Genomic DNA, 26,987 nt, shown 5'->3' with positions numbered 1-26,987 from the left:
TCTGGCTGCAGTGGTCTGCTGCAAGGTTGCTGTGCGGGCAAGGACGGTGCCTGTGCTGTCACTGAATCTGCATTTCACCCAAGGCCCTTCAGGCAAAGCCACCGGGCAGGATTTCAGGGAAAGGCGAGTGGCAGCATTGATTATTTTAGCAAGCATGATTTCCCAGGCACTGGCAGGACTGCCCGCTCAGCAGAACCGCCGCGGCCCCCCGACCCGGCGGCTTGCAGGAGCAAGCGCTTTGCAGGCTACGTTGCACGGGGGTTAGGGGAGAGGGCCAGGGTGGCTTGCAGTGCTTAAGCCTGGGCGCCCAGTTGCTCTTTCCCTGCGCAGCCCTTTCCCGCGGTGATGGGCACCTGCCGCCGGCCGTGGGGTTCAAGAGGAGGCACTTACACCGTTCGGAGCCTGAAGTGCTCAGAGGTGTGGTAATAAGGACGAGGCTTGTGGGCGTGAGTGTGTCCTCCTTGCTGTGAGCTCCCCACCGATAGCTGCCCCAGCGCCTCTCCACCAAAGCCACCCTGCAGCTCCCCCAAGGGCCCCACAAAGCCAGACCCCCGGTTAGCCGAAAAGACCAGAGCGCATATGTAAATACAGAGCGCATATATATATATAAATATAGCGTGTCCCAGCTGCAGGCGTCACAGTCTTTTTCTGGCGCGCGCCATGCTGCCCCGTGGCGGCGACGTGGGCCGGGGCGAGCGCCTGGGCTCCAGCGCGGCTCTGCCAGCACCAGGGCCTCGCTCACCGCCTCGGCAGCTCACGGCATGTGGGCGAGCGAGATGAGCCCGCCGGTGGCTGCAGCATCGCCAGGAACACCCGAGAGGCAAGTGCATCCCTGCTGCGAGTATCTCCCCTTTCCTCGGGGGGTTAGAGGGGTTTCCAGCGCTCATGTCCTTTATGGGCTTGCGGAGGGAGGGGGAGAGGCGCTGCCACTCGCTCAAGGGCACGGCAGCCAAGGAAATCACCGCTGCAGCGTGCAAGCACTGCGTGGCAGAGCGTCTGGTCAGGCTTCCCCATAGCGGCGGTGCCGTGCTCGTCCTGGGGCTGGGGCTGAGCCGGCTCCAGCGGCTGTGCCAGGGCTGGGTGCAAGTTTGTGCTTTCTTTTTTTTTTTTTGAATTAAGCTGTTTTTCGTGTCAGAGGCCTTGCCACGGGGCAGGATCCGGCGCTGGCAGCTGCCAGCCGTGCCGAGTGGGTTAGTGCAAGGACGGCTGTGCGGTCTGCTGCCATGCCGGTGCAAAAGCTGGTTTGGAGCAAAAAAAGATACTTTTCCTATTAACAAAATAGTTCTTTACCCAAACTGCTATCTTGGCTAAAAAAAGGAGTGTCCAGCTTAGCGACAGACATCGCGCCCTGCTGCAGAGGGCCTTTCCCAAGCACCAGTGAAGCATTTGCATATAATAGAGAATATAGCAATATATTATATTATATATGATATTATATAGAGAGAAGCCACTGCCTTCACAGTGGCTTCTCTATACAAACTTCAAGCTTATTTTTAGGAACCTCTCTGGGGTAAATCCTATTTTCACTGCGGCGTTATGCTAGGTGAGTTTTCACTTCCAGAGAGCCACCAGTATCTGCCGGTGGTTTCATAACTGTACCCATCTCTTGCCCTCTGCTCCCCCCCCCGCCCTTCGAGCTCTCGGCGCGGCCCCTGCGCTATCTGCCATTCTTTGTCCCCTTTTAGGTGAAAATATCTGCAGGCGGATCCTGTTTTTAATTTCAGCCCACCGGTGGCTGTCTGCCACTCCTCGAGCGGCCGAGGAACCGCCGCGGCGCTCCTGGGGGCAGGCTCAGCCCGAGAGCGCCAAGCGCCAACCCGAAGTTAATTTTCTTGGGCTTCTCTGCATTTTTCTAATTTTGAACACTTAGCAGCCCAGCATTTCTTTTTTAAGGCACATTATTTGCAGTCTAAAATACTTCTAGTCCTTTGGACTTCTGGACAGAGGTTTTATTAGTACAAAATATGAAGTTTCTTTCAAAGTTTTGGGAGGGCCACATAGTTTACCACCCCCCCCCCCCTTTGACATGAGCTTTAAACATGTTGCATTTAAAACAGCAGAAATAAATAACTTCCCCCCCAAATGGTGGAACCTTTGCACGTGCGCTTGAATGTCCCGAAGGCAACACAGCGAAGGCAAGGCCTTTCTGGTTTCGATACTTGCCCCACAACGTGATTTATGAGAGCATTTGGAAAGCATATGTACAGATTGCATATGTGTGCGCGCTCAGTGAGGCTAAAATTGGCCGGGTAGCCCCTAACTACCGGTAACAAATCCCAAACATATTTCACGCATTCAGTCATCTGTGATGTGGAAAAGCAAAGCAGCCCTGAGCCGGGCAGCTCGCTCCACCTAAAGGAAGCAGGAGGCAGAAACCGCTGCTCCTCCCTTTTTAAAATACGATAGTAGCAAGAGTAAATGAATACATAAGTAAAGGGAAAACATGATTAAAAGGTGAAATCGTGCCCTTCCAGGCTGCCGGTCTGGGAGCACTACGTGTCGGGGCCTGGGCTGCTGAGCAAGGAGAAGGTCAGAGCAAGCTCTGCTCAGCCCAGCGCTTCTCCTGGGGGGAGCTCGCAGACGTGGGGCCGTGCAGGGACAAATGCCCCCATTTCTGTGCCGGGGCGGTCGCTGCCCGGCGTGGCCGTGCCAGGGCCGGCCGCAGGGCGCGTGTGACGGTGCGGACCTGCTGCGTGGGGCACGTCGGTGCTCGGGAGCGCCGGGAGGGAGCGCCGCGCCTGGCTCGTCTTGGCTCGTGCCCGGAGGCGATCCGCAACCGAGAGTCCGAGACGTCTCGCTCACCAAAAAGTCTCTTTTCTACCAGGTCACCCGGGGAAGCTGCTAACCCCTAGGTGCTGTGCACCACTACTACCAACAAAAACACGCGAGGGAATTTTTCTAAGGCACGCTTTTTCTTTGTAAAGCTTTCTCAGTGAGGAAAAGTAAAAATAGCAGCGTGAGGCATGCCTACGGACGGATCGTGGGACAACTGGCCAGAAACAACAGGGACGCTTCCAGCGAGGTTTTTTTAAATACATTTATTAACCAATGTTAACACATTAAATGACTCTATATATTGCTAGTCAGAGCAGCTTACAAAATGCCAGAATGCATCATAAACTGGACAGCCACAATGAATAATTACAATGTGCATAGTGGCTAAGCTCAACACTTTAATATAGCTTTATGATTTGCAGAAAAATTAATTTTAAATCATGATTCCTAAAACAATCAATTGTAATTTTACCTAAAACTTATACAAAACCAGGCCACAATCTTTTTTTTTTTTGTTTTGTTTTTTTCTTTAAAACACACAGTTTTCACGCTGTAGTAACTTGGAAATGTGCAACCGTGTCAACAGAGACAAAAAAGCCAAAGTAACACGAATCTTACTTTCATGCAGCTATCAGTTAAATATTACATATTCTGGAATGATTTTACACCAAAAATATTTCCACAATAACTTGCTTTCATAGGGGTGGATCGAAGTTTTTGGAACTTGTAAAGTAATCGAACAAGATTGATTTTTAGTTGTGAAGTGTTTTACAGTCACAACACAGAGGCGACAAAAGTTAATTACACATTTATCAGGCAATAATGTAGCTGTGGTAATACAAGTTACCATCTACCTACTATTGTTTCCAAATCAACTGACCACTTCATTTCTGCAACATACTGGGCATTATTTGGCAGTATCTAGTCAATTAACTTATATCACCACTGTAAGTAAAAAAGATCAGGATTTCAATGGCAGTTCACAGAAGTCTTGGTTATATTTTAATCTTTACAATGACCCTGACAAATCCTAGAGAAAACTTTTTTTAAAGGCTTTCCTCCTGACTCTTCAGCTTCCATCGTTCCATCATGTAATTGCTTTCAATAAATATCAAAGATCTAAATAAATATTTACAAATTATTCCTCTAACTTCTCAAAAAATAGCTGGATGATTAATGGGCATATGACTCAGTCTAAGACCAATCTTGGAAAGAAACTAAAATGCTGAGAGACACTTTAAAAGAAAAGCTATTTAAGTAAGCTTTACATCTATTTAAAAAATTGTCTCTGAACATGGATGCAATTCATATATCTATATATAAAACAAACAAAAAAAAATCATTTTTCAACTATCGATCCATTCCTATTGGTAATGCTTCTTAATCCAGACATTCCGCAAAATACAGACTTTTTACAAATCACGGCATCTTTAATACAAGAAAATTAACATGCAGTATTCTTCATTCTGAGTACAGTGATGGAGCTCATTATTAGGCAATGACCCATTACTACAAACATAACGGCTTCTGTGAAACTTAAGTGCTTTTTCTCCTTTTGTTATCAAGTTACAATGGACCAGGTGACACCAGATCATAGGCAGTCAAATGACGTTGGATTGGCGAGGCTGAAGGGGGACGCAATAAAGAAATTTGTATGCCTCATAATTCCGTGTATGAATAAAGGTAGTTTTTTTTGGCTTTTCTTATTCTTGTTACAAGCACTCATGTTAGGACAAAGATGAAATGTGCAAACTTCAAAATTTAAATATTCATTTTTCTCTAAGATCCAGCTCAGTAAAAGATTACCCCAGTTCCCCTGTGATTTTAAACTACAAGATCAAAGCTAATATTTTGTTATAAAAGTTATATATTGAAAAGAAATAATGAAAATAAAACACAGTTGGGAAATATTTAAGAAAAAATACGCAGGACTAGCACCTGCTGTGTCAACCCTGTTCCCTAAATTCAATCATGTACCCACTGGTATAACCAATAGATAATGCCTTTAAACAGTAAAATTAAGCTGAACAAAACCAGCTCAACAAGGTTAAGAAATAAACGTTACATCAAGGTAGTATGCTTCTTTTTTCTGAAACAGTTCTATAGTTCTTACATTCAGATCTAGTTTTTAAATGTTCCTTTTGCTAAACTTGCATGGTTTTTTATTCTTAGATCTGCTGTTTTTAAAGATTAAAATCTCTGTAAAACCTAAAAATGTTTTAAAATTTGCTGAAAATGCAACAAATCCTCTAGTTTAAAATTATTTAAAGTAACCTGCTCCCACAGATGTTAAATTCATTTTGCTGACAAAATTTTGGAGGAGCATTAAACAGAAGATTGAAATTACTGTGCAAAATTTCTTTTACGAAAAGTGTTTAAAGGCTGGTGCAAAATGGGAAGCAAATTCTAAACAATTTTGGCTTCTTGGAAACAAAAACCGCTGTGTCTGAGAATAGCAATCATCGGGGTGGTTTGCTAGGGGAGGAACAGATCTTTCATCTTTTTCTGCGGCAGGTACGTTTGTGTTCGGCATGCCAGTGCTCCTGCTGACACTTGATGGAGCAGTAGGAAGTATTCCAGCAGCAGTGGTACATCGCCTCCTCTTCACAGTTGTAGCACTAGAGGGAACAAACAAGCTGGGATTAGCATCCTTGCAGGATCGCCCCCAAGAGACACACGAGGTTTCTCACCTGCTCTCGGGCGCATCGGCACAGAGGCGCTTCTTGTGCATTCACGCTAGGGCCATCTAAATGCAGGATGGCATTTTTCACACTAAGTGAAGCAGCAGTCTTTAGCACATCTGCAGAATACTTGCATATTTTCCAGAGTCTGGATCGTTTCTTTTTAAAAACTCACCTCTCATTTAAGATACCAAAGGGAAGCAGACTCAGATTTTCAACCCCACAGTGCAAGAACGGCTTTTTTTTACTCTACATTTCTATAACAGCATCCTGATCTGTGTCCTAAAAGCTGTGATAAATCAACAGGCGCTCCTGGAGTGAACAGGTTTTGAGCAACCTTGAAAATCTGGTCACGTCACCTGGGCTCCTGAGATTTCTTTACAAGCCTGAGCTCTCTGGAGATTGCTGGGAAAGATCTTTTTGGGTTAGGAAAGTCTCAAAAGTCACAACAACAACATCTGTGGAGAAAACAAGGATTTGTTACCTAGTGTTTTCTTACAGCTAACTAAGGGTAGGTCTGCAAGGAGAGTACCAGCACTGGGGAGAGCTGACTGGCAGATAGTGCTGCAATCTGGTGAAAATAAAACTTCACGCTACATCGGTGCTACTGAGAAAGGCAAGAAAGTACCTTTTCCTTCAAGTCCTCTGGAAAGCAGAGAAGACTTGACTTGCACAGGCTGGCTAAGTGGGCTCTTATGCCTTATCATGCCTGCCAGTGCAGTGCAAACCCCCTGAAAGAATAGATGCTGCATTGATTTCTGCGGAAATACCCATTTCTGGACAGTCCCATGGTAAAGAGAATGCCTGTTGTGGAACATGCAGAAAACTCCCGGTTTCTTGGTAGCTGTAAGAGCTACCAGGAAAATAAACTTGTACCCTCTGAGGAACTAAAAAAGGAATCAACACACTGGTCAACACTACTGATGGTCAATGAGGAGGTATGGCACCCACACGGGTAACGCGCCCTTTCTGCAGATGGTTTTATACCCCTTTTCGGAGCACTACAACAGCATTATTCTCACAAAATGCTGTAAAGTAGGATGGCATTGTTGCTACGGGAGCTGCTTATACCTAGCACCCTTGAAAACCAGGATCTGAAGATCTCAGACTTGTCTTTCTGAGTCTGGTATACTCAAAATCAGAGAGTACCTTTAGGAATGCAGTCTCCAACACCTACTGCAGGACTGGGGACAGGTGTAGCACGGTCTGTGCAGGCTGCCATCGAACCACACAATTGGGCAAAAGTTACTTTTTATGTCCCGTCCAGCTACAGCATTGTTGATAAAATAGAGAAAACAAATCCAACTGCCTTAAAACAAAACCAAACCACAAAAGCAACCTTTTACCTTAGTTAAGCTGATAACCATTTATTTACTTCAGCAAAAAAGGGACTGCCCTAGCTGCATGCAAAGGGAACCTTTCCATTTTCTTTTTATAACAGCTCCAGGGAATTTTATTTGTAGCAATATCTGCAAACAAGTGCCCTCTGGAGAGCTGTATTCCTGGTTTTTCATGTAGCTGGCTGCCCAGGAGCCTGTGGGAACCATTAGGGGCATCTGCCGAAAAGGTGCGTGGAGCAGATGTGTCTCAATTACGTCCAGCAAGGGAGTCAGCCTGGAGACCAGGTTTACATCTGCTTGCTTGGAGAGATCAAAAAAAGGCTAATACAGAAGCAGACAACTCTGATCTGGCTATCCTGCTGCTCCTTTTACATATGCTGTCCATAAGTGTTGGATGTAAATCTCCACTTACAAAAAGAGCATATAGTGTTATCTAAACCAGCACCAGCACATGTGGCCAAGAAGACAAAACGCCAGCTAGCCTCAGGCCTCCACTTCTTCGTATTTTCCTCTTTCTAAACATGTTATCAATAGTTTGGTATTTGTTTCAGACAGCACGCATCACGGACAATGCTTATTCACTTAAAAACAGAACCTGTTGCAAGTTCAAATAAATATACACATTAACATTATTGAAACAGGCAGTAATTAAAAATGGACTGTGCACCAATTTAAATACAGCTTATATGCAAATAAAATAAGCAGAAGAGATTTAAAAAGAAACATATCCAGACCAGCACTCTAGTCTGAATTGCGTAGGCCATTAAATTGCAAAATCTCATGACCGTTATCCCTGCCTTTCCATTTCTTTTGTTTGCTACTCATTTGAGGTATCTGGACTAAATCTAAATTCTCTGAGGGAATAAAAAGTGGAATTTTGTTAAGTCAAGGGGACCGTGACCATTTAGAGGAGCAGAGAACATGGTTCTTCAGCTATGCGTTAGGCTCCTGAGGGCTGGGAGCATGCCTTCTCCTGTGCCTACACAGCACCAGCAAAAGGATCCCTTGATCCTGACTGGATTTTTTTGCTCAGGTATGAGAAAAATATAAATATAGCATGAATAATAGCAGCTGTATTCCCAAGCCTAGACATCTGCATTAAAAAAAAAAAAACAGAGGTTGCTGGTTCTAATTAAAAAGCAAAGCCACTAAAACTCATTTAGTATGTGTTAATTACATGAGATTTTAGTAAGGAGGTATCATTATTATAACAGCAGCATACAACAGCGGCATTACACACAAGGGACTGTCATGTACCACCAAAGGAAACATTACCAGGGAGTTGTATAACTGGACCGATTCCAGCTGCCTGAGGCTGCATGTTGGTAGGCAGATCCACCAGGTTGCCGGTGAGGGTTTGTCCTCACCCTCCCTCTCCTGCCACGGAAGAAACCTGCTGCCTACGGCATGTATGCATTTACGGTGGCAGATACTTCTGGAGCCACAGAAATATGAAAGCCTGTTGGATGCTCTTTATATCATTTAACTTTCTTGCTTTGAAAGAGGCATTATGCACATGATGCAGTGACGTGGTACCACGGCACTCTCTGATTAGGCTTACAGACACGGTAAAGACCTACTGGAACAAACTGCAGTAAGTCTCAGGAGGGTACCTTTCATAAACCTTCCAAAAACAACTCTAGCTAAGAGCACAGACTCATGATCAAGTTTTTGAGATTGAATTACTGCATATCAGCCAAATGGTGGCAACAGTTCACATGTGTACTCTTAACTTTTGACAGAAGAGGGCTAATTTGATGTAGTTTTATTGTGGGCAAAGCTGATTTGGTTTCTCTCAAGTGTCACAAAGAAAAGCATGCATGAAGACACCATGGGCTGGTGACTCATTAAATGTGGTAACTTGATTAAGTCTGGCCCTTTAATAACTTCTCTGGTTTGTAAAGGTAGCTACACAAGGAAGTATTCTCTACGAGACCCAAGCAATCCAGTATCACCACCATCAGAAAAATCTCTGCTAGGAACAGAAATGAAATTCTACAGAAGCGGGGGCATTTGAAGTATTTGTTTTTTCTCTTTAAAATACCAAGGCACTTCTAACTGTGATAGCAACCTATTGTCTCTCCTTAATATTTTTTTTACTCTTCTGCAGAGCAGTTTTGTCTGTAAGAACAAGAATCAATGATGCTGAACAGCCGTTTGCAGTGGAAGGAAAACCTGTGCTGCTGCACGGAGACACAGCTGACTGTCCCCAGGCAGCAGCGACAGCAGGGACTGCGGCTGCCCGTCGCGGCTCAGAGCAGCGTGCCATCTTGTGGTAAGGCACCGGCACATTTCTCAGCCACACTTGGCAAAATCAAAGCTCCAGGAGATGAGCAGAAAATCTTACGCTAAACCTCCTGGATTTTACTGATAGTGATTACAACACAGTGTACTTTCCTAATCAATAACTTCATTTCCTTGTTCTATGAAATTCAGCTAAGAAATAGCAAAGTTTTTTTTAATGTGTGTAAGGCTCACTGATCCTCAGAGTAACAAAGTTTCCAGCCATATTGTATTATAGATCAGCAGCACAGTATAATTGCAATTCTTGAGCAGATGCTGTACAAGCATGTGGGAAAACACACTTCCAGCTTGAAAAGAAAATACAAGAGATAAAACACAAAGAAAAAGCAGGGAAAAGTTTGTAGCATGTAACAGAACGGTAAGTTAGGTGTCTTCATTTTTTAAAGGACAGACAAACATGCTTTTCGTAGGCATTATTGCAGATTTGAGCTTAAGGACTGAATAAGGGATGCATAGAGGGGGGAAAATATATTTTAGAAAATTATGTCTTATATACACAGGAACATAAAAGAGACACAGGAAAAAAAAAAAGAGGAAAAGGCCTAAAGAGCTCTATAACATTATTAGCAGGTGAATCCAAATGGATGAAGGCAGAGATTGGACCCTCTAAGGACTTGAGATCAAAGGCATTTGAACATAACGCAAAACCTGTCTGATAGGGAGGACAATTACATGATTATAGCAATATTTGGAAACAAACATTTTGATGCTAACATCCAGTTGGACTGAAGAAGGTGGTGCTATTAACAGTAAATAGTGAAGATGGAAAGTAATCAGAACCTGGAGCAGAAATTTGGAGGTTAAGAAAATCTAAAAGTGATAATTTGAAGGAGGAGAAAACCTTAACACCGAGAGACCAGTGAAAGAGGGGTACAGTCAAAAGTAAGGGAGAAATCACCTTCAAGTGGCCTGCAGTCTGCGTTATACACTTCCAGTTATTCACTGGTAATAAATTCTTGATGCTTACCCACTGCTTCTTCTTGGTCTGGGAAATCAGTTGCTTGTGCTGGCCTGCTAGCTTCTTAATTTCTTCTAAAAACTCTTCTTTGCACTTCTCCTTTACCTGCTTACATTTTCTGTCCATCTCTCCTTGCATGTTGGCCACAGCTTTATTTACAGCCTGCCTTTTCTCCTCTTCCATCTCGGTACGCAGCTGGCATAAAAAAGAAGGACAGAAAATCAAATCAATGGGCAGCTATTGGAATAACTGCATCTTGTCCAAACTTCTACATACTACTAGTGATGTGGATGGAGGTCACACGCTTAGAGATTTTTCCAATTTAGAAAACAGAAAGTTCCCTCCTTTAAAGTTATAACAGAACTTCCATCTATAAACATGTTCATCCATCAGAAAATGCATGTTCACAACAAAAATGCCATCGTAGTTCTACTCTGCAAGGCAATTATAAAAATAGCTACATAGGTTCCATGTATATTTTATTAATGATCACTTCACAAATGTAAGTATTTATCTTAGACAAAGATTTTGCCCGTTCTAAATCCACAGCTGCATATATAAATTTACAGCAAGGGCATGATGGAAAATACAGAATGGAATGCCCCTGAGTTCCACAAGAGGCACCATTTAAAATTCCTAATGAGGAGGATTCATTTGCCCTAACTCAGACATCTAGAAGTTTGGTGCATTAATCCTAAAGGATTAACATCTAAACACCGTAGGCTCCTTTCATGGTCCTTTCCTGCAGGAGGAAATTCATCTCCTCTTAAGACAGGTACTTAAGATAGGTCAGATGAATCATCCTCTGCATTGTCCTATTCTCTCCAGCCAAAGGTGACCAGCTCAGACTTGGACATCTAGTTTTTAGACTGCCATCATTAAATGAGATAATTCAAACAAATTTTAGCCAATCTATTCAACACTTAGGTGAAAAGACTGACAAAAGAAGAATTATTTATAAATAGCATTTAAACGATACTATCATTTACAACCACACTTGACAATGGACACAAAGGCTTTGGAAACAGATAATCATGAATGAACAGTTAGTTTCACTTTTGCATCACAGATTGATTTCACTGGACTAGAAACAAAAAAAAGCAAGACTTTTGGTTTAAACTAAGGTCTATTGGTACAGAAATGGCCTGAAAAGAAGCAGTGAGGACTATTTTAATGTAGTCTTTTTGGAAAAGCTTTTTTACTCATTTCCTTGAGTGTAGATATTACAAAAGCAAAACAGAATGTGACCTGCTCCCCTCCCTCCCCCCCAAACCAGAGTTTAGGTGGTGTTTGATAAGTGGTACCTTTTCCACTGCCTCTCGCACAACTCTCTCAGTTTCTCTTTTGTGATCAGCTTTCATCCTGTCTTTGAAGTCATTGAAGATTTTGGTGTATTTGTCATGGCACATGTTCTGACATACTCCATCATTACTGGTCTGGGTGCTCCGATGCAGCATTTTTGGAGAAGAGGCACTTAACTTCTTGGTCTGAGTTGAGACTGAAACTTTTTCAATGGGCTGAGGCATTGTGGGAATTTCCTGGCTTGAACTTACCGCTTCAGTTTCAGGTTCTGGCTCCTACAGAGAAAGAACAAACTTGCAAATCCAGATATCAAAACAGAACAAGGTAACTCTCAGAACAAGGTAACTCTCAGCTCACCCCAAAGAGAAAATGTAGCTGACTAGTACCGGCACAATGAATGTGAAAGGTGTCCGCTGAAGACCTTTCGTGCTAATGGGACATCTGAGGAAGACCATCACCAAGCTGGGTAGGCTCTCTGGTCAGGCTTTTCTGATTCCATCTAGGAGCTTTCCAAAAGAAAGTGTGCGGATGGGCCAGGACGCTAACTTCACCACCCTCACTTCCCAAACAGTACTCGCTGCAAACCCAGCGGCACTACTAACGAGGCGCTGCATGTTTTTCCCTCTGCCGTTCTCCTTGAAGGAACTGAGCTGTGCAGCCCACATGCCTGAATTACGCTGGCAAACTCTGGGCTTACTCTGGGCTCACAGGCTGCACTGGTGTTTATAATACTCCATTTATTTCACAGAGCTGCTGCAAAGATTGATTAATATTTCAAAGGTGCTTTGAAGATGAAAGGCTAATGAGCGTCTAAATCTTGCCTCTAATAACAGAACTAGACTTGGATAACCACAGAAGCTTTCTGTAATTACACTGTTATCAAGAAAGAAATCATAGTTACTGTAGTGTACTGTACTGAATTGAGCTCTCTGTGTTATTACAGTGTAATACCAATTGTTCCCGCTCTTCAGAACAGATGGATAGAAATAATATCCCTGCAAACTATTACTGAGATTTTAAGTGTCCAAAGACACAGAGGAATGTTATTTCTTTTAACTTATATTTTTAAAGCTTGTTTAGCAGGGCAGAGACAAAGCATACAGTCCGTATGACACTAGACTTGTTTGGGACTGGAATTTGTGCTTGTCTGTGAGATGGGGCACTGGTCACGCTGATCAAAACCCTGACTGTGTATTCCCTTTTGCAACCAATTGCTCTTTAATATATCGCTTTGATTGACTTCTGGATCACTGACCAAATATGAGCCGTGCTAAGACGGCAAATGTTAAGACATAAATATATGAAGCAAATCACAGCATTTGCTTGACAGAAAACACACTAAAAATGACAAGACATCCTCAATTATACATAGTCTGAGGAAGACTGCACTCTTCCTATCTCGCACTTAAATACAGTCCATGCCCCAGGGAGCTACAGTCACGAAAGATGGTAGGTATACTACTAACTCCATCGATGAAGGTGTCTTGCTGTCTCATGAAACCTGCAGTTCTGAGCCAGCCCCGTAGGATCAGCTATAACATGGTCACAGAAGCCTGGACGTGAGAATTGACAATGTCTGTCCTTCAGGCACCAGTCTCATCCCAGATAGCTCTGGTGCTGAACTACCTGAAGCCTCCTCTGTAGTGGGGTCCTGAGTTCTGTTCCCAGGACTGTGTCTATGTGTAACAGTAAACATGTCTTTTCTTCTTTTTTTTAATCCAATGACTAATCATATGCAGTTTTGGGATACATGGAATTACAGAAGTAGCTTATAGGGACTTTGCTTAGCCCTCTCCAATCGAAAGGATTCTTTCAACTTTCCCTCACCAGTTGTTATGGTTTTTCTTAGCATTCAGCCTGTGCACTGAAACAAGGCCAGCAGAAAATATTCAAAAGTTAAGAAATACTAGATTTATGGCTGTCTCAGCAACTGCCCCCTTGTGTACAAGCATAATAACACAGTCCCTTAGTTAAATGATCACAGGCTATTGTTTCCCCCACTTCCTTCATTGCAGAAGTTGGATAGACAAGAAAGGAAATTCTATGGGCAAATCTGGATGTGACGTTTTATGAATTTAATATCCTTTATCTTGTAAAATAAAAGTATTTTCTAACTGCTGTTGTTTATTAGTTCAACAGACTTATTAAACTAGCTTGAATTTGTCAGTTCTAAAAAAGTTACAAGCTGACTGCTGATTTACTCACGATACAGAATATTACCATAACGATACCAGTGGCTTGCATGTGGCAGATATCATTACGTTTGTTAGCAGGGAGGATCAAGCTACTGGTGCTGGAACTTCTAAGATTAATACTGTAAAGTAAGTAGAAGGTGACAAAAACCAAAGTGTCTACGACAATTTCAGACTTTTTCTATTTTGCTAACTCTACAAACACAGTAGTTGAGTATACTTACTTCTTTCTTGAGTTCCATACTCTGGTTACGTCGTCCTTTCTTTGCTCTTGGTTCCTGAGTAACCTTCAGCTGTGAACATTATGAAAAGAATATTGGATCATTCCAAACAATAGCTCAGATGAGCAGCACTCATTGTAGAGTGCTTTATGTACCTTCTATTTGGGATTATTTGTCATTTAACTTAGCAAACAGAAAGCTGAATACTTTTCCTAAATGAGAAGTGCATACCATAAACTTTCTACATTGTCAGTGATGACTGTGATCCCATGAATGGGCAAAATTAATGAACAAGTTCTAACATTCAGTATGTATTTACCTTAACCATTCTTTGCTTCATTTCACACAAAAATTCAAACTCTTGTTTTCTAGAAAATTCTGATATCAGCAACCCATAATTAGGCAGCAGATCTTGCTGAAGCCAGAAAGCAGCAACGATCATAAAGAGAAAGTAAATGGGTAAAGATAACAAGATTATTCACACTTGCTATAATTGATTATGGCCATACACTTGGAGAGTATTAAACTTCATGCTTTAGAACAAAAGCCCATCTCTAACCATCAGAACAAGGATGAGATCTAAGTGGAGGGTATATTATTTTACATTTGTTTACAGCAAAGCTCTTATTTCTTTCTCTGAAACATCCAGTACTAGCTAGTGTTAGTGACAGAATATTGCAGGATACTTCAGAGCCCTGAGCTGGACGGCTACTCTAAAGTTCCTGTATCTGGGAAACCAGTGAAACAGATATAACAATTAAGCAAGTGGGGTGGAATAGAAGATATGCAAATGGACGATATAAACCCTATGATTAATACTTCTGAAAAACTGGGAAAATGTCTCTGTTACCTTTCATGAACATCATTATATTACAGAATATTATTCATTCTGTATTGCTGCATGACTGCATACACTGCATTAAATCAAACGGGCTACAAAGGGTTTGCTATTGAAACCAGGCTGAAAAGATAAGAGTTTGGTATGGAGCATCCCCTTAAAACAGCATCCAGTTCTCTAAGCAAGAAGTTTTTTGCCACAAATTGGATGATAAAACTGTTTGACCGAAGGGCAGGGGAAGAGGGTCAAAACATACTAATCTATTAAAATATAGACGTAGAGAGGGGATGGTGGTTTTACATGAGGCAAGAAGACGTTGCCAGGGAAAAGGCTGCCAAAAATACAGAGAAGCATCCTGCAAGCTATTATAATCTTCCTGCCAAGTCAGTGATAGTGAATACATAACACTTAGACAATGAATGACTAACAAGGTTCAGCTTTGATAAGGGAAGATGCATACTGGAAATGCAAAGTTTTATATCTTGGGCCTGCCTGCTTTTAATCTTTTTTAAAGCAATATTAATTTTCTTGTTTTGCAGAATTATGTTTGAGTTACTTTAGTCAGTTGCTGTCACATGCTCTTAAAGTGCAATGTTTACACTTAATTTTAGTTGGACTTGCTGAAAATGTCATGCATGATTGGTGTTACTCAGGGATCTGTAACGCAGGATATAGTCCAAAGTGAGCATACTCCAGCTGCGAAAAGTCTGAACAGCTATAGGGCTGTCCCTTGATGGGTGTCCAAGGCGGCAGTGTTGCAGTCCATCTGATATCCATGACATTTAATAGGAACATGCCTATTTAACTTTAGAAATCTTGGTCTGTTTCATTAAGGGGCTACAGGTGACAAACTTCTTGAAACTGCCCAGAAGTCACCCAAGAAAATTAGGAAAAAAAAAAACTTTATACTCTTGCTTTTCCTAAGCTACAAAACACAGGAAAAACAAGCCTTTGAGTCCTCCTGTTGTCACCATAAAAGACAGGGCACAAGACTAATTTACAAGTAAAGTAGCCCAATATATGTCATCTTTTAACTCGATGTATGTCATCTGTCCAGGTTGCCAGTGACATTCACGGTCCTGGGCAAATGGCTCTTGCTGACCCTACCTGAGCAGGGGCGTTGGGCTAGATGATCTCCAGAGGTGCCTTCCAGCCTCAACCATTCTGCAACTCTGTGATTTTTTGTACTCTTTAATAAATTGCACTAGTTGCACACATTGTGGCAGCACTCACCTGCTCATTGCTGGTGGAGGAGATACTAGACTCTGCCTCTTCTTCCCCTTTATCCTCATTCTTTGATTTCCAAAATCTCCCCTCACGAAGGAAACGCTGGTGCAGTTCCAGCTCATCACAAGCCTTCTTCCAACCCATACTGCGCTTCACATGCAGCCGATGGATGTTAACTGTGATATCTTGAATGTTTTCTGAAGGGATCCAGGCCCTTTTGAATACATGGTACAGACAGGTTCAGAAACACTAAATGCACATGGAGAAACTTAACTTGAGACACTGACTTCAAAAGTGGACAGAGTTTCAGTGAGGCCCAGTCACTGACAATTCCTATGATAATTTTTGTATGAAAAAACATGAAAAAACAGGCCACCTATAGTTAGACATTTAAGTTCTTAAAAAGATTTGTCAGCTGTTGGTGCTACGACTGAAAATCTCTCTTTTGTCTTTAATGAGCCACAAAAAAACACAGAGCCAACAGCAGTACAATCTTCTGCCTGCTCTCTTCTTAAATGCCCAGAGTCGGACATGAAAACATCCTTATTGAAGGTTCATTTGCTAATCCAATTTAGCCCTTGACCTCTTTGCTATAACTGTCAAGGAATTTAACCAAGTTATCACTTGGAACGTTGATATTCTGTGGTTTGGGCCCCTGTCTATCAGGCCTGAACTCATACTCTTTTGGACTGGATTCCTGCCAGGGACTTGGTTCCAAAGGTACTTTGTCCTCTTAAATATTTTCAGAGAGTCCTCACAGAGTTAGATGGGCAGCTCTTGACATTTTGAAAGGTTACACTAAGCAGCACTGGATATTAAAGAAAAAGAGTCACTGCCATGCACATCTACATGACAGAGTAAATATAAATTAAACATCTGCAGCCAGATTCTCAGTTCTTGTAATATAAATAGCATTTCAGTGAAGTCAAAGAAACGATGTTAATTTATACTAACTGGGAATTTGGCCTTTCGTTTTTAAAGTCCAGCACACTAACAAAGCAATGACACTCTAGTAAAACATATTTTGCCTTTTCTACTAGCACGCGTTTATGTAAAGTTGCAGGCACCTCATCCCATAAGTGTCGCGTTGCTTTATTAAATAGTTTGATGCTGTGAGAACTTAATGTCAAAACTACTAATGAGATAAGCTGCATTTGCAAACAGATTACTATTTCAAGATAAATCATTCTATGATTGCAACACATATAAAGGTCCTTTACACACTCTGTGCTTATTAGAAAATCTACTTGGTAGATCATATAACAAATGAAAAAACATTATATAATGTGCAAGTTATGTTAAAAGCCATTTAAATTAACAGCTTCATAAAATACTGTTTTTGAATTCTCAAAGCCTTTTTGGGAGGCACCAGAATATACCACTTTCCTAACAGCCATGAATTGCTTTGCAAATGTCTCATCTCCTCACACGCAGGCATATAAATCAAATGGCAAAAGAACTGATGTATATATATTACAGTAACACTACTATAATCCTCCCAAAAAGCTAAACCAAGCACGAAAACAACTGCTGGAGATGGAAGTAAACCCTGATCTCCAAGGGCGCAGTTTCTCATGGAAAGAGTTATTCTCTGAAACTGCAAACGAGGTTGCAGCAAAAGTTCTGTCAACGTTCTAGCAATAACACAGAAACATTTTGTGATGTATATTATGTTACTAAAATACAAAACTGCAGCGTGCCTGCTCAGATGAGAACATTATACAAAGCCAACACATCTGGTAGTAGAAGTACATTTCTGTCCAATTTTTGCCTCAGCCTGGATTAGCAGGCTGCTACAGATTTGAAGAAAAAGTCCTATGGACAGCAGTTCATTTGCGTTCTTTAATTAAAACAGCATTAGGTAACATCCCTAGGGCAACTGTGGAAATGGAATCTCTGAGCCACCTGGCAACTTCGAATGTGTTAGACCGAGCTTCAAATTTTCTGAAACAATTATGGCTAAGTGCTCAGTCTTTCTAATGCTGGCAACTAGTTCAGCCAGGATTTACAACATCACAGATGAGATAAACTTGTTTAAGTATTGTTTGTAAAAAGCAGCACATGGAATTAATAAATTACCTTTGGTGGTGATGGCCAAAAAAGCGAACATCAACTTGATTGTCCTCTTTCTGCATGACTTTGGCTGGCCAAAACCCAAAGCCTTTCATTTTGGCCCAAACCAACTCATGATTAGGTATCTGGAAAAAATGTTGTATTTATTATTAGATATGAAGTATTATATTAATTTCTCCCACAAATATTTGATGGTAACAGCATACTAATATCGTAAGAATATGGTTGCTGTTTATATCTAAGTGCTTGTTTTCATTTTTATCTTCTTACAATAAATATTTCCTTGTTAGATGTATTGCTTGGATCGAAGTCAAAAAAAGACAATGTCTGAAAAGGGTGTAACTGTCTATTGAAAACAGAGATCCTAAGCATCCCCAAATTTAAACTTGTCTTTACAGCTTTATCCAGAAGTAAAGTTCTATTTCTGTAAGCTCCTTATTTTCTTGTGAGACTGTTGTAACTGCCTGATAACCAAGTTTTATTACACTTATTGTTACTGCTTTGAACTTCAATCAACATTTCACATGTGGAAAATATCTAGGCTTAGAGAGTCTTAACCATACATTCCAAACAAGCCTACTTACAAGCTTAAGTGGAATATTCAATGCATGAGTAAAACCAAAACTGCAGGTATTTTTACAGAAAAGCAAACAAATAAAAATCTGTGTCAGCAACATACACAAGGATAGCAGAACCAATTGTCAGGTCGTGCATTTGACAAATAGAAACAGTTCTTGCAGAGCTGCAGTTCATCCAGCTGCAAAACAAAAAACAGGTAAATAAGTCCAAAAAATCCTATCTGTGTGACCTCAATGGCATCACTCTCTCTTAAGTAGTAACATTTTTCAGCCCTGCTTGCTAATTTTGTGGAGTTACTTCTGTCCATGTAAACTAGAGGTATGAAACAGGTGTGCTGAGAGTGGATGACAGATAAGCTGCAGAAACATTATTCATGGTTTAGAACATTGAGGAAGGATTTAGTAAAGCTAAAATACAAACAATAATTCTTTAAATTCATTAAATATTTAAAGCACATTCTGAAAGAAGTAATTTAATTGTACAAACAGAGCAAGTGTGACAGCTGCCCGTAACTTCATTTTTCTGTCTCTTCATTTTTCAATGCCAATAACAGAAGTTGGTAGAAATCTCACTTCAGGTTCAATTTACATCAATAAGTACAATTATTTCTAGCCCAGCTATGTGTTACTAGATTATTTCAAAATTAAAATTTGAATCTAGGTATTTTCCAAATGATTTTCTTCCAAAAAAGAAAAAAGGGGTTCTGAATTGGCTGTTAGAAAGTTACAAGAGAAAGTTTGCAAGAAAATTCACACCCTTATTTTTGTAATATGAAAAATCACTTTTTTAGGTTCTGATATGAAAATCAAATAGCTTGTCTATACTTTGGTTACTGGGTACTACTTACTTCATGACACGTGTCTTTGTAAAGCATCCTTGCTATATCAGCTTGTTCACTGTCCGCTATAAATTAAAAATAAATACTATGAACAACCACAGTATGATCATAGCGCTCACAAAAATTTGCAGCTGTCATTGCTATGACTTTCATGCTATAATTGCCTTGCTTGAAAGTACAAAACATTACTCAGCTTCTTGGATAACCCTTCCATTTAAAAATTTCTAACCATCAATGCTGTATTTGTTTGCTCTTTCATGTTTGTATGCAAAAACCCTGTTGGGAGCATTTAAGCCAAACAACGCAATAAGCATACATCTGTGGAACAGCAGCAGGGACATGGGGTTGCTCTTAATATGAATCCACTATTTCTTTCTCTGCTAATGTCTTAATGATACACTGCAATTGTCCTAAACCACGGCTCTCTGCTATCACCATTTTATAGCAAAACAAATAAAACAGATAAAAATTTTTGCTTAGAGAGCTGCTTCACAGACTGCTTCACAGTTCCCTCTGCTCCTGCGTGTTTCTCTGTTAGCACATTCACATCTCTCCCTACCAACTGCAATGTGGGCTTCCCGAGACTGCGAACAGAACCGATGCCCCCTCCTCCCGTTGCTCCAGGCACGGGCTGTCTGCAGTGGGAGAACCACGTCCTTTGTGAAATGATGCCTGAGGAGAACCTTGTTACTGAACCTGGTTGCAGCTTCTGTAGGCTACATGTTTTGGTGGTGTTTTTCACTTCCAATCAGATTGTTCCACAATACCAAAGAGTCACGCAGTACTTTCACTACTTAACAAGAATCCCTTTTAAGGCACTTTTTTCAAGTCCTGTACGTGTCTTAGCTCTCAAACCTTACAAACCAACAAATGTCGCCTCAGCAATCCAAACAGAGAACAGGTATACCCTCGCTTGACTGCCCACAGTTCCCCACCTTCCATCAACCTGCTCTGAAGTAACTCTATCTTGATTTTTTTCTAAGTAATCCCTTCTGTAGCAGTGGGTCTCTTCAAAGGATAGCATCTGGCCAATTTTATAATGTAGGTAGCCAACATTAATCTTCTCTGATGACCATACCTCCACACCGCACCAGCAGGTCACCCCTATTCTGGCTGTAGCTATATTTGCTGTGACTATATGGGAAATAATTGCCCACAAGGGAAAAAAGTGTGTGTGTCTATACTTCTGCTGACACAGAAAATCAGAGAGCAGACCTCTTTCCACCCTAGAACAACATATGTATACTGGCAGAAATCTGCTTTCTGGACTGACTTATGACTTAGGCTGCAAAAGAAATAGGATGCTAAGGGTGCAAATTCCCACTGAAAGTTTAGCCAGAGAGGATGGAGATAGTTGTATAGTAGGTGGGCAATAACACATTCTGTAGGAGGCAAAGCCCTCTTGCAGCTCATTCTTTGATTTGTCAGGGCTCTCGACTGACCTTATCCACCTTTAAGGTTACCAAACACCAAATTTAATTCTGAACTTGTGATTTCCCACAGTCAAAGATAAATCAAATTGTGGAAGTAGTAAATGTAGCACTCTACCTCCATAGAAAATCACGGTGTTGTGTAGAAGTAGCTGAGCATCCGCTTTGAACTCCTCGTAACTCCTGTACTTTCCTTCATTGACTTTCTACACAAAAGAAAACATAGGACTGTGAAAATGTTGCTAAAGTGCTGTACCTGTTTTATGCAGAGAGGCTTTCACAGGAATCTGCATTATGCAAGCCAGATTGGTCACTGCCTTTCCTGCGTACCAAAGGAATACTTACAACTCTTTGACATTGTCTGTCAGTACCTCAACACTGGCTGTGCTGGTCCATTTATGCAATGCCCAGAAGTAAAATAGCTGCTTTACTGTTTGATTAGGTTGAAAAATTCTCTTGGTTATAACAGGGTAAATCTGGAGTAGCTGCATTCACTTCCACTGTATAGATGGAATATCATGTTGCCCAGAACAAATAAAGATATATTCCCCAAGGTGCAGATTTTGTACCTTCAAAATACATGCTAGTTTCAAATCAGTGCTGACTGCCTTTTTGCTTTCAGGATCTTCACTTGACAGTCACTGTTTTCTGATAGAGGCAGATTGCCTTAGTCTTCCAAACTCAGAAAAAAAGCTTACAGGGAGCCATGCAGCGCATATTCTTGCTACATTCTTTTCTCTGATAAGGAATACAGTATTTTCAGGTGTGCTCTGTTAAGAGCACCTATATGAATTGTACAGCACACAAAATATCACCAGTTTCTGGCATACTATCAAGGCCAAAAAGACCTTGTGTGGGAGCAGGTGAAGGTGACACAGGGGCAGGAAGGCCTGACGTATTTTCAGGTACTACCAGTGTTGCCACTACTCCAGGACAGCAACAAATAGTGGTGGTCTCCAAGACTGGCAATATATCTATTGTTTATCCATGTGTTTCAATAACATAATAATTTAAAAAAGGCTCTTAACAACTATGGTTGTAAAGGGCAATATACACTATAACATGTCACAGCAATCCAGTTGCAGTCATGAAAAAGATGAATATGCTATTTGTTTCTGTCATGTGTAGTTGATATATTATATGAGTCATGGTCAGACCTTCACTTCAGAAAAAAAGGACAACATATTTACTAGTATTTTATTTTTGGAACAGTTAACACAAAACACATGTTTTAAGTGAGTCTTACTTTTTTGCCATCAACAAAATGATTGGCTCTTTATGAATCATTCAGGTGTTTATAAAGTTGACAACTACATAATGCCTTAATGACTAAAATTGAAATATGGTCAAACACATTTGGCTAAATATGCAAACACAGGCACTCAAGTCGATATTCAATGACCTAAATAAAGGGTACTTTCCCTAAAAATTTCAACTACACAGAGGTCTTAGTGAAAGCCTTAGTGAAAAAGGAATTGAGGGTACTCCATGTCTGAATACTCAGCAACATTCAAAATGTTTTTATTTGGTTACCTACTTACAGAGAAAAGTTTGAAATTTTTAACTCCTGTATTCAATGCTGGAAACAATGCTGAAATATTGAGCATAAAGAGAATTAAACTGGATCAGTGATTTAGTCCTTAAGGTTCACCTTCACTGTCATAAGACACCATAAACAGTGTGAAAGTTAGAAAGCAAGTCACTTTACCTCCTGTATAGTAGGAACATCAACAGCTGAGTGCACCAGCCTCCTATACATTGGGTGTTTGTTGTCCTTCCCTTTCTTGTTTAGGTCTATAGCCTGAAAGGACCATGAGATAGTTCAAGTTATTGCATTTAGAATCTGCTTAAAACACAAACAAAATGTTAAAAAAATGCAACTGTTTGGAGTATTCCACGTGGGGAATGCACAAGGCCAGATTCTGGCTCTGACACCTGCAACGACATGCCAGGTGGACACCCACAGAGAGACCGACTCCATGTGTCTCAAACCTGAAAAATGCCCATTTCAGAGGATCCACGGGCCCATGGGATAAACTACTCCTGCCAGAATGATAGCTGATCTGAATAATGAGACATGATAAGTGTGTGTCAAAATACACAAACTGCTTATGACAGGGGAAATAACACCCTCTTGTACCCTCTTCCCAGCACAGCCACACACGGCCAACCACAATGCAACTGCCACAGCGCAACCCAACACTTTGGTAAACTTTCCTGTTTCTGACTCACCCGCTCCTTCATACGAGAGACTATGAATCGCAGGTATGTGCTCATCTCTTGTTTACTTGTGTTTTTCTTCTTGATACTCTGTTAAAGAAAGAGTTCCATATTATTATAATTTTAAACTTGACTTGAAAATTCATTCACCAAAAATCTTCTCTGTGTCACAACATTTTTTGAAAAAGGAACTTTGCATCACATTTTATCAGATGTTTAGGCTTGATTTTAATTTGCACATATGTCAATAATACTTTGTCAAAAACTCCCATGTAAAAAGGTGTCTCATTAGAATAAAGTAATGAAGAAAGCGATTTTAGGGAACAGTTTAAAATGTATTTAGTAGTTTATTTATTAGCAATGCATTAGTATCTTCTACAAAATAAGAAATGATTTAAAAAAATAGTCTTTGCTATTCACTCACATGATTTATGTGCTTACTAGACAAACAGACACGATCTAGGATGAACTCAAATACAGGATTGCTCTAGCTAGTAAAAACTCAGAGTACATTTTACTGCTTGGGAAATATAGTGGCTGTTGGTTTTTGTGGTTCTTCCCTCACGAAACCTAAGCCAGCTCCTGGAATACAGTGTGTTTCTTTCCAGCAGTTCATGATCCAGAATTTTTTATCCTCATCTTGGACTAGTATAGAGACTTATCGCCACCCTTCGAGGTCAGTGCTGGCTAGCGGGAAACACTCCATAGAGCAATCGTGCCGGTACAGAGGTGCTGGCTTGCTGTGAACCCCTAGGTCCGGGTTGCAAACCAGCATCACCGAGGCTAGACCACAGCGGCTGTTCGCAGTTCAGCTCTTTGCCTTAAAACAGCTAACTGCAACACGGTATCTGCTCTTTGCTATTGCCCACTGTGGCTCTCCAAAATAAAGATGTAGTGAAACAACAGTGTGGGCTCCATGTTTATCATCCTCCAAAGATTTCCAACTGCCTGTACTTCTTAGCAAAAATGCTGACTCTTTCTCGCCTCTCTGAATGCTCTGAGGGTCGAGCGTCAGGCTGAGCTCTCCCCTTCTCATGCCTCACCTCCACGCAGACTCGGTGGGCCGAGCTGGCTCTGATTACGCCTGCCTCTTCAAGTTATGACAGTTTCCAGCAAGATCTCCACAACTGTGCAGCTGGTTGCTGCTCAGCAAACAACGTCAAGATGCACAAGAAGCAGCAGAATCCAGTTCACCACTTCCTAACAGGTAGCTAAGGGACGTATGAGACTTAAGAACTATTCCTTACTACAAGTGTTTTATTTTTACTAAAATATTCATATATGACTCTGAGAGAGTCATACATGTTGAGGGAGCAGATATGTTGAGTCCCATATACAGAGAGAGCAGGTATCTTATGTACAGAGCAATTATTTTCATGTATTTACTTGGCAGACTATAAATTACATATTAATACCAAAAAAAAAAAAAAAAAAAAAAAAAAGCATAGGATTTGATTGAGCCTCCTCTGCTTATATTCCTTCTGAAAGATGTTGAAGCCACTGGCAATCAGATGTTGGCCCTGGTGCTATGGCAGGTGCGTAGCCTATACATCTCAGGACTTACTACCTCAATCTTAAAGTAAATCAAAATTGTTTGCAGCACTACAGCTGAAGGTGTTTATTTCACTGCTTAACAGCATGAACAGCATCTTTACAGAACTATGCTGAAATACTTCTATTTAACTGTAACATGGTATACACTGTACTTGCAGCTGCCTCTGCCCAATACTCATGGATCTATGTGGACACTACTGTCCACGCAATGGCTTTTTCTTGGCAGGACTCTGCTACTACTGGTCAAAATTGAGGATTGTGGAAAGGGCACCAGGTCTTTCTAAGATTTATATCCAATTTAAACATTATTTTCACATTGTTAATGGTTCCCAGATCTTCCTTCCAAATCCTAAAATGAGTAAGAATTTTACTCTTAAAAGGTTTCTGTGCTGTGTTTGTGAATCGCCTTCTGTATATTCACGTTCCAGGTTGTCTGCCATGAGAATGTGAATTCTGCCTCATTTCCCCTATTCAGGTTTGCATAAGTCAACGTTGCTACTGTATGGAAACCCAAATGTGCACTAAACTTGCTGCATTATGAACTCACTGCTGTCATTTTGTCATTTTAGGTGATGGAGTGCTGTATGCTGGCTAATGACACAGCACTTTAACGGACTGAGACTCATTAGGACACAGTAAAATTCACTTGCACAGACTAGTCCTTCTGCGCCTCTTTTTCTGACATGGTTTTGAATTTATCATCTGCTGGAAGTATCACAGAATTCATGCGAACCTTTTTTTTGCGCCTTGGTGAGCAAGACAGTTTATAAGATACTGTGTTAAGATAGATGGTTTACAGTCTCATCCTCAGATTTTAATAAAAGATAGATAGCTGGCTTTCTATCATAGTCTATGTCAGCGATTAATATAACTTAAGCACCAATAGAAATGATATAATTAACTTGCCATTTCAGGCAAACTTCAACTTCCCACTTTCCCTCCAATTCCCTCAACTGATTTATTCTAGGAAAAATTTCATCTCCAGGTTCCTCTACTAAAGGTTGAAAGGTAGTGAATTTAGGAAATCAAAGCCTATGAGCCAGCAAAATATCTCTTAACGGCAAGGCTACTCACCCTTTTTAGAAATCAAGTGGTAATCAAACCACTTCATTCACTTTTCAACAAAGATTAGCCCTTTAGAGGGTACCACTTATATATTGTTTGGAAGCTAGGATGGAAAATGTGTATTTTTTTTTAAAAAAAAGCTAATATATATTTTAAAGTTTTATAGTGTTCTCAGAGAAGTCAAAATAGAGCCACTTAAAGCAAGAAAATGGATAATATTAGATAGGGGAAACAATTTTCATAAAATCTAATTATCTTGCTCTGACACAAGAAAATATACCTGCTTTAAGGTCCCTTTATAGCCAGAGTGATAAAGAAGCAAGTATAAATGAAAATTAGGTCTTTTAATTTCCTCTTTTGGGGAAAGGAAAACAATGATGGTGGACTGTGAGTCTGAAAAAGTGGCAAGATCTACTAAGATATGCTACTACAATTTCTGTTTACGTATCAAGTTTCTTAGGAGGAGACTACTAAGTTTTGATCCAGGTCCCACACACATCAGGATCTTTATACTTGTAGGTATTCTATTTCTAGGATATGGCATCTTAATATAGGATAATTCCTAGGTCACACCAGTTCTTATAGAAACTTCCAACCCTTCTGCTTTGAATCATGGTAAACCAAAAAGCACTGGCGTGGTGTACATAGTGGATGTAGGAGCAAGGCCAAGACTCCAACCTAATTCTTTGCTTGAAGGTGCAGGCAATACTTTATATATGCCTTATTCTCTGTGGCACATCTATTTCTTGGAAGTTAGTACCTGCAGGTTGGATTTGGACTGCTGTTTGCATTAGGTTTTCCAGGTTAATATTGCTTAGCTGTTAAAGAGGACTGCAATATATTGCACTGTGCAGGTGTGACTTATTTAGCAATTCTGATGTGTTCATAGCACAGGAATTCTTTACAAGACTTTATGAACTATCCAAAGAAAGCAGCAACTAGGGAAACTTCCAAGAAATGCTCAGTGTTGCGGCAGCACTGGTTATGATGGAAGGGACTATCCCTTCCACCCCAGGTTAGCATGGGGCTGCCAGCTCCCGGGGTGATAGTATCATTAGGCTGCAGTTGTTCCAGTTGCTCATTTGAGGAGAAGAAAATAGAGAAACTGCACAGTGCAGATCTAAGAAATGCAAGGTGTTACTGCCAGCATTCTGGCTAAATATAAACGTTTCAATTACATTTTCTCCATGTAAACAGGTTTCCCTTAGAGTGTCCTATTAACCAATACTTTTTTTCTCTTCCTCTCTCAACTGCCATGTGTACACAAACACCAAAGAGCTCCGTTTCAGCGCGGGCTGCAGCTGAGTGGTGGATTAAAGTGACCGTTGCTTAATGACAGATATATCTCTTTCAAGAACATACACAGCTAAATTAGGCAGGAGAATTGTCA

General features: G+C 40.9%; 1 protein-coding gene across 4 annotated transcripts in view; it reads right to left on the bottom strand.

Moving 5' to 3' along the window:
* Positions 1–3,019: 3,019 nt before the first annotated feature.
* ZMYND11 (zinc finger MYND-type containing 11) overlaps positions 3,020–26,987 on the bottom strand; it is a 108,293-nt gene continuing 84,325 nt past the window's right edge. For all 4 annotated transcript variants that reach the window (XM_026103096.2, XM_026103106.2, XM_026103125.2 and 1 more), the window contains 11 exons: positions 22,991–23,068; positions 22,467–22,559; positions 20,877–20,964; positions 19,338–19,393; positions 18,591–18,668; positions 17,918–18,036; positions 15,845–16,052; positions 13,777–13,845; positions 11,363–11,635; positions 10,068–10,253; positions 3,020–5,393 (listed from right to left, as the gene is read on the bottom strand). In XM_026103096.2, the coding sequence (XP_025958881.1) occupies positions 5,271–5,393; positions 10,068–10,253; positions 11,363–11,635; positions 13,777–13,845; positions 15,845–16,052; positions 17,918–18,036; positions 18,591–18,668; positions 19,338–19,393; positions 20,877–20,964; positions 22,467–22,559; positions 22,991–23,068 (1,371 nt within the window). In that variant the 3' untranslated portion in view covers positions 3,020–5,270. The remainder of the gene's footprint in view (positions 5,394–10,067; positions 10,254–11,362; positions 11,636–13,776; positions 13,846–15,844; positions 16,053–17,917; positions 18,037–18,590; positions 18,669–19,337; positions 19,394–20,876; positions 20,965–22,466; positions 22,560–22,990; positions 23,069–26,987) is intronic.

This window comes from Dromaius novaehollandiae, chromosome 2, assembly GCF_036370855.1.
Source record: "Dromaius novaehollandiae isolate bDroNov1 chromosome 2, bDroNov1.hap1, whole genome shotgun sequence".
NCBI lineage: Eukaryota > Metazoa > Chordata > Aves > Casuariiformes > Dromaiidae > Dromaius > Dromaius novaehollandiae.
The sequence above is the reverse complement of the archived record's forward strand: the minus strand, read 5'-3'. Positions and strand labels throughout refer to the sequence as shown.